Genomic DNA, 8749 nt, shown 5'->3' on the forward strand with positions numbered 1-8749 from the left:
AGGATTGGGGCTTCCTGAGAACTGAACTGTGGTGATTGTTTTTGCTCTTCTGGGTTTAGCCAGTAAGTGGAGCTACTGGGCTCTGGGCTGGTACTGGGGAGTGTCTGCGAAGAGTCCTGTGATGTGATCCATCTTCAGGTCTTGCAGCCATAGATACCAGCACCTGTTCTGGTGGAGGTAGCAGGGGAGTGAAGTGGACTCTTTGAGGGTCCTTGGTTGTGTGTTTGTTTAGTGCACTGGTTTTGTGTTGGTTGACCTCCAGCCAGGAGATGGTGCTTTCAAGAGTACATCAGCTGTGGCCCTATAGGGAGGATGCAAACTTGCCCTAGGCATACCTGGTTAAGTATTCAGGTTTCTCAGCCAGTGGGCAGGGCCATAGAGCTCCCAAGAGATTATGACCTTTGTCTTTCGCTACCAGGGCAGGTAGAGAAAGATCACCAACCAGGTGGGGGCAGGGATAGGTGTGTCTGAGCTTAGCCCCTCCTTGGGGAGGGCTTGCTGCGGCTGCTATGGGGGTGGGGGTGTGGTTCCCAGTCCAGTGGAGTTATACTCCCAGGGGGATTATGGCTGCCTCTGCCGAGTCATACAGGTTGCCAGGGAAGTGGGGGAAAGCCGGCAGTCACAGGCCTCACCCCGCTTCCATGCAGCCTGCAGTTCTAAAGGCCAGTCTCACTCCCACCGTGGCCCCCGCAACAGCACCAAGTCTATTTCTAGGCAGCTGGTGACCAGGGCTGAGAACTTGCCCCAGACCACGAGCCTCCCCGTTGAGAAAGCAAGAAGACTCACAGTTTTTCGGCATCTCAGGGAACCTTCAGGGGTGATCCAGTTTCTTCAAAGGGTCTATGGATTCTCTCAGCTTTCCCTGTTTGCTTCAAGAACTACCACAGGAACATAAGTTCACGACGTGAGTGTCCACATGCTGCTTTGTCTATCCAAGCAGGAGCTACAAGCTAGTCCTGCCTCCTATCCAGCATCTTAATCAACTATATTTAAACATTTATCCTTCTTTAATTTCTAGCAATGATGTTTTGTAGTTTTCAGTGCATAGGTGTTTTTCATCTTTTGTTAAATTTATCCCTAAGTATTCAATATTTTTATACTATTGAATAAATGGCATTTTAAATTCAATTTTTTATGATTACTGGTATATAGAAATATAGTTGGTTTTCATATATTCCGTGACCTTGCTAAACTAATTTGTTCTAATAGCTTTTTTGGGATTTTCTGTATAGACATTTCATATGTTGGGGGGAAAAAATCCGTTTACTACTTGTGAAATTGTTTGCCATTTTTCCTTTTCCTTGCACTGGTTAGGACATCCATTATAGAGCTGAATAGGAGAGGCCAGAGTGACGTCCTTGCATTGTTGTTGATCTTATAGGGAAGCATTTTATCTTTTACAAATAAAGTATAATGTTAGCTGTAGCCTTTTTGTAGATGCCCTTGGTAGGCTGAGAAAGTTCCAATTTATTCCTAGATTTCTGATAGTTTTTATCATGAATGGGTGTTGAATCTTATCAAATGCTTATTCTGCGTCTGTTGAGATGATTATGGATGTTGCTTGTTTTGACTGTTTATGGGATGGTGAATTATATTGATTTTCAAATATTAAACCAACCTTAAATTCCTGGGATAATGCCCTCCTGGTCGTGATATACTATCCTTTTTATATAATGTTAGACTCTATTTGTTAAAGTATTGTTAAGGATTTTTATGGCCATGTTCATGAGGGATATTTATCTGTAGTTTTTTTAATAATATCTTTGTCTGATTTTGGTATCCAGATAATGCTGCTCTCATAAAATAAGTTGGGAAGTGTTTCCTCCTCTTCCATTAATATTTTCTGGAAGAATTTGTGTGGAATTCATATTATTTCTTTCTTAAATGTTTGGTAGAATTCAATAGTGAGGACCTCTGGACCTAGAGTTTTCTTTGAAGGAAGGTATTTTAAGCTAATGTCTTTAACAGATACAAAGTTATTGATTATCAGTTTCTTCTCAAGTAAACTTTGGTAGTTTTCTCTTTCAAGGAATTTATCCATTTCGTCTAAACTGTAAAATTTATTAACATAAATTTTCATATTCCCTTATTTTAATATCTGTAGATATTAGTAATTTGTGCCATCTTTTTCCTGCCTGATCTTAGTGTGCCTAGAGATTTATCAATTTTATTGAACTTCTCAAATAACCAGATTTTTTGTTGCATAGATTTTCCTGTTTATCTCTGTTCCATTTCATTATGTTCTTTCTTTTCCCTTCCATTTGATTACTTTGGGCTTAATTTTCTTTTTCTAGTTTTTCAAATTGAAACCTTAGATCATTCATTTTATAGTTTTTCCTAATATGTGTTTAGTGATACAATTTTCTGTCTAAACCCTGCTCTTGCTGCATCCCATGAATTTTGATATGTTGCATTTTCATTTTCATTCATTTCAAAATATTTTATAATTTCCCTTGTGAATTTTCTTCTTGACCTATTGGTTATCTAGAATTATGTTGTTTAATTTCCACATACTTGGGGGTTTTCCAGATGTCTATTATTTATTTCTAATTTAACTTGTTGTGATCAAGTAACATAAATTTTAATTCTTTAAAATTTTTGACACTTTTATAGCCTACAATGTGCTCTATTTTTGTAAATGCTTTATCTGTACTTTAGAACAATGTATATAGTCTGATGATAGGTAAAGTATTTCATAATATCAGGTCGAGGTGATGAATAGTGTTGTTTGAATCTTCTATATCCTTACTAATTTTCTAATTGTTCAATTATTGAGAGATAATTGTTGAACTCTCTAATTATAGTAGTTGATTTGTCTTTTTCTTTTTTCAATTTTAACAGGTTTTGCTTCAAGAACTTTGAAGCTCTGTTAATTAGGGTTACTATGCTCTCTGGATGAATCAATCCACTTATCATTATTAATTTACTCTTTATCTTTCATAATATTCTTTGCTTTGAAATCTATGTAGTTGATATGAATAAAGACACTCCAAATTTCTTTTGATTTGCCTTTGCAGGGCATATTATTGCCATCCTAGCACTTTTAACCTATCTGTATCTTTATACTTAAAATAGGTTTCTTGGCTGGGTGCTGTGGCTCATGCCTGTAATCCCAGCATTTGGAGAGGCCAAGGCAGGAGGGTCACTTGACCCTAGGAGTTTGAGATCTGCCTGTGCAACATAGTGAGACCCTGTCTGTACAAAAATTTTTTTAAAAACTAGCCGGGTGTGCTGGTGTGCACCTGTGATCCTAGCTGCTTGAGAGGCCGAAGCAGGAAGATCACTTGAACCCAGGAGGTTGAGCCTGCAATGAGTGGCGATTGCAGCAGTGCATTCCAGTCTGGGCAGCAGAGTGAGACCCCATTTCAAAAACATAAAAATGTAGATAGATAAAATTTTGTAAATACGTGGTGTGGTTTTGCATTCTTATCAATCTTGACAATCTCTTCTTTTAATTGGAATGTTTGGACAACTTAAGGTGACAATTGATATGGGTTAATATACATTATTTTGCTATTTGTTTTGTTTGTCCATTTGGTCTTATGCCCTTTTTTCTCTTTTCCTACCTTTAAAGTGAGGTTTTTAAAATTCCATCTTTATCTCCTTTATTGGCTTGGTAGTTTTGTTCTTTTTTTAGTGGTTTAGGGATTATAGTATATTTCTTTAAATTGTCTCCTTCAAATGATACCACTTTATGTATAACATTAAAACTTTTCATTTTTCCCATGCCAGCCTTTTAGCTATTGTTATTATATATTTCACTTTTTAAATACGTTGTAAACCCCACAATCCAATTCTTGGATATCAAAAATATCCAGTTCTTGTTATTTTTGCTTTATAGTCAATTATCTTTTAAAGATATTAAAAATGAGAAAAGTTTGTTTACTCACACATTTTCCATTCCAGTGTTCTTCATTCCAATGTATAAATTGGGGTTCAGCAAAGAGCCGAAAAATAAATCTTTTTAGCTTTGTAGGCCATATGATCTGTGGCAATTATTCAACTCTGCTCTTACCGCATGAAAACAGACAATAGGTAAATGAATGAGAGTAGCTGTATTACAATAAAACTTTATTTATTTGGTCCACAGGTCCAAAAAAATTTAATTTTTCTGTCACCCTTCCCCCGTTTTCTTGTAACTGCAGTTACACGTGTTGGTAGACTGTTTGATGTTGTTCTATTGCTTACTGATACATTTCTTACTCTCAGACTTTGCTGTGTATCATTTGAGTTTGTTTCTACTACTATGTCTCCAAGTGTACCAGTCGTCTTGTTCAGTTTCTAATTCAGTGTTTTTTTTGTTTTTGTTTTTTAAGACAGAGTCTCGCTCGGTCACCCAGGCTGGAGTGCAGTGGTGCACTTTCGGTTCACTGCAACCTCTGCCTCCCAAGTTCAAGCAATTCTTCCACCTCAGCCTCCCAAGTAGCTGAGATTACAGGCTTGTGCCACTACATCTAGCTAATTTTTTAAGTTCTAAAATAATGGATTATGCCTCCTTTTTCTCTGAAATCTATGTGTTTAAGATCTAGAGACAGGGTTTCACTGTGTTGGCTAGACTGGTCTCGAACTCCTGACCTCAGGTGATCTGCCCGCCTCCCAAAAGTGCTAGGAATACAGGAGTGAGCCATGGCACCTGGCCCAGTGTATTTTTCTTCTCTAGAGGTTTGACTTGGGTCTTTTTTATATCTTCCATTTTTTTCCACATTATAGTCACGTTTTCCTTTTTATCTTCTTGAATAGAGTGCTCTTTAAACAACTGTTATAATATCCATGTCTTATGATTCTGTCATATATATAACTTTTGAATTCTGTGTCATTTCTGAATCTGTTTATATTGATTTTTTTTTTCTCCTGATTATAGGTCTTATACATTCTTTGTCTCTGGTAATTTTTTATTGAATGCCAGACACTGAATTTTACATTGTCAGCTTAATTTCTTTCTAAATTATTATTATACTTAAGTTCTGGGATACATGCGCAGAATATGCAGGTTTGTTACACAGGGTATACACGTGCCATAGTGGTTTACTGCACCCATCAACCTGTCATCTACATTAGGTATTTGTCTTAATGCTATCCCTCCCCTTGCCCCCCACCCCCCAACAGGCCCCAATATGTGATGTTCCCCTCCCTGTGCCCATGTTCTTATTGTTCAACTCCCACTTATGAGTGAGAACATGCGGTGTTTGGCTTTCTCTTCCTGTGTTAGCTGAGAATGATGGTTTCCAGCTTCATCCTTGTCCCTGCAAAGGACATGAACTCATTATTTTTTATGACTGCACAGTATTCCATGGTGTATATATGTGTTGGCTTAATTTCTTCCCTTTCTCCTTTTCTTCCTGTCTTGTCTTGGGGTGAGGAGATGCAGTTTAATTTCCCAATCTTTTTTTTTCTTTCAGTGTTCCTTTTAGGTTTATTAGGCTGGTCTGGAAGAGCCTGTGGTCTAGGTCTGGTTTGGTTTGGCTTTGCTATTTAGGCAGTACCTAATACCTTCTGAGATTATTGATGGACTTGATGTTGCATGTGTTAGGATGTCTTTCCGCTACGGCTGATGAGAACACAAACTGTTCTGTCCCAATGTAAGATCTAATGATTATTCTGCCTGCTCCTTTCTGGTAGTTTTTCCCTGGCCTTCGTAGTTTGCTCACATGCACAGGAGTCAGATGACTACTCGGTCCAAGACTCAAGGAGACCTCTCAGCAGATCCTCAGTTTCTTCTCTGTCTCTCTGCAGCTGCCTCCTCTCTGGTACTTTATATCCACAAATTCTAGACGCCTAGCCTTTCTGAATTCTGAACTTTGTTTTCTCAACTCAGTGAGACTACCTGGTTCAATCTGGATTCTTCCTCCTCATACTACAGCCTGAAAAGTCTTTTCAGGCAGTGAGCTAAAGCACTTACAGATTGCCTTCTCTCAGGGGTCACTGTCCTGGGATGCTTGTTCAATGTCTGAAAGCTGTTGTTTCATACATTTTGTCCAGTTTTCCAGTTGTGTAAGGCAAAAGAGTAAATATTCTTGTGGAAAAACACCATGACTGAAAGCAGAAATTTTGCTACTCTTAAATTCTTTGGTCATGTGTTCCTGCTTTTCATACCTTTTACTATCTGAGCTCACCTAAGACTTCCTGTAAAATCACATTATTTAATTAAATTATTCTTTTTCCTCTCTAGTAGACACTATAGTTTTATGATCAGAATTTCACTTTTTAGAATATGCTGTCAAATCTTCCTTGAACATCTCTTCACAAAAGTGTGGAACATATACCACGCATTACTCTGCTAGATGCTAAAAATGCAAAGATGAATTAAATAATGGATTATGCCTCCTTTTTCTCTGAATTTTTTGAAATCTCTGCTTTTAAGATCTAGAACAATGCTATTCAAAACGTAGTCTACATACTGGTGCCAGTTTGAAGGGTTTGCAGCAGTGGACTACACTGTAAGGAGTTTATTCCAGAGTATTCAAGCAGCTACATTGCTGAACACGTGCTTAGCTCACCTGAATTTTTTTTTTAAGCAGGACTTTCTTGAAAGAAGCAATGTGTTGGTTTAGATGCCAGAAAAAGCACCTTCTTTCATTGTAGGCAGGTAATAAGTGGTTTATAGACCAGCTACGAGTACACATCTCAGAGTGCTTAGCATCGCCTTCCTTGGCTGTTAGGAAATCTCAAGCATTGCAGTTCCAGCCATTTTATTTAAAGGGTTATTTCTTCTTAATTAAAATGAATTACTTAGGCATTCATTTTATGGCTGATAACTGGGTTGGGGGACTTCTTAGCAACCACAGTCTAGGATGGTTTTATTTTTATCCTGGCACAGACTTGGAATTGGAACAACTTTGGCAACAGAGAGAATGCCTGTGGGACACCATTCAGCTTAGTGCTGGAAGGAAATAGAAGCACTTATGGGCTCTTCTCTGGGATTTCTATTATATCCAATTTATTTTTATGACATTCCTAGAAATAAAGCATCCCTTCCTTATTCATAAGTATATTTTCCCTCTCTCACCTTCATCCTGACAAGATTTATTTTATCTCAATTCATGATTCCCCATTTCCTTTCCATTTGTTGACTGGTTTCTAAGTCTCATCTTCTCTGATTAACCATTGGTAATTGTCGCGACCTAACAGAAAATGATTGTAATACCAATTAGTATAGAACTAGAATGGGGGAAAGAAGGCAGTAAGTATGAGAACCCCGTGAAAAGATGTTTGTGTACTCTTTCTTTTCCAGTGGAAAGCTCACCAGAGATCCTAAAGAATGAAGATTTTTCTAGCAGCCGTGCTGTTACAGTGTACAAAGACAAGAGCCAAGAATCCATGGACCAGCTGTCTTTGATTTTGTCTTATGAGTGCCAGATTTCTCAGAAGCTCTACATTCCTCGAAGTACAGCCACTGCTGCCTTAGGTGCTGCCGCACGGTTAGCTACATCCAGGAGCCTCCTACACTGGTACCCCAGTGTGAAAAGGATGGAAGCATGAGGGAGGGAGGGAAGGAGGGAGAAAAACAGAATCCAGCCGCTTAGGCCTTGATGAACTCCCAGGCCAAAATGAGGAGGTATTGACACAAAATTGTGTCTTGATTGTTGATACTTTTGTCTTTCTGTGGCTATATGTTAGCTTTATTATGCTAACAGTCTACTTTGATGTGTAAGTATTGATATTTACTGTTGATCTTGATTTTTCTTGATTTTATTTTATTCTGTGTTGTTTTGTTCACCTTTGTTTTTAATGTAGTTTAAAGGAATTTGTTTTTTGTGTGTGTTTGTTTTTCTTGTACATTATCATGACTGATAAATGAAAATTGAAAAACTAATGTTTGTGATCCATATTTGGCAAGACAAAATAGTCTCACATTCCTGTCTCCAGAAAAAAAGGATGTTTGACTCTTAGGGCTGCTTTCTAACTTGAAGTCTTCTATATCATAGAGCATCATCATGTCTTTGAAATATTGGGATCAGTAAGAAAATCTACACCCTGAAGCTTTGGTCATATGAATACTTTTACATTTCAAAAAAAATTAAGCTGTTTGCAGTAAAGGCAGTTTCTGAAATGTAGCTGAGCCATCTCTATAATTATCACAGTTCCCAAGAGCCTTAATGTAGCAATCGTTCCACAGTGGCATTCTTTAAGTATTTATATAACATGTTCTCTGAGGTCAAATTCTGTGAAATGTGATGTGGTAGTCTGTTGAGCTCATAATATAAATCATCAAAAAAGACTGAAGGTAAAATTTTAAAATGTGAGTAATGATGGTTAATTTTTTTACCAGACTTATTCCCAGATTTTAAAAATATTTTACTCACAGAATTAACCCCCAAAACAGAATCATTTCTTAGAAGTAAAATCTGAGAAAGAGATGTAAATAGTGAGCTTGCTTCATGTAACAAGGTTCTCACCCACACAGCTGCTCTTCTAAGGCCTCCTTTTTTGGCATTAAATGACAGAGCTGGTCTCCTGGTTCCTCTCTCTTTTTCTACAATAAGGAATTTCTCCTCTTTCCTTCTCAACTACTTAATTAGCAAAGTATCCACTAAGGAAGGGGGTCGGAGGGGGGTAAATACAGAAATACATTCAGAGTATTATCATGAGACAAACCAAAAGTCTTTACTGATCATTTTCTGTTTAAAAGCCTTAGGGAAAACATGTTTAAATGTAGTACAATTTAAAAGCTCAGATTCACCTCTGATTCCAATATATCTGTAAGAAAAAATGTAAGGATACAGTAATTGACAAAAAAAGACAAAAGTAA

The 8749-nt window shown here is 37.5% G+C and overlaps 1 protein-coding gene across 11 annotated transcripts in view; it reads left to right on the top strand.

Moving 5' to 3' along the window:
• Window positions 1-7813, top strand: part of TDRD5 (tudor domain containing 5) — a 94121-nt gene extending 86308 nt beyond the window's left edge. For all 11 annotated transcript variants that reach the window (XM_015122686.3, XM_028850921.2, XM_015122658.3 and 8 more), the window contains one exon: window positions 7232-7813. In XM_015122686.3, the coding sequence (XP_014978172.3) occupies window positions 7232-7479 (248 nt within the window). In that variant the 3' untranslated portion in view covers window positions 7480-7813. The remainder of the gene's footprint in view (window positions 1-7231) is intronic.
• Window positions 7814-8749: the final 936 nt, after the last annotated feature.

The sequence above is a fragment of the Macaca mulatta genome, chromosome 1 (assembly GCF_049350105.2).
Source record: "Macaca mulatta isolate MMU2019108-1 chromosome 1, T2T-MMU8v2.0, whole genome shotgun sequence".
In the NCBI taxonomy this organism is placed as follows: Eukaryota; Metazoa; Chordata; class Mammalia; order Primates; family Cercopithecidae; genus Macaca; species Macaca mulatta.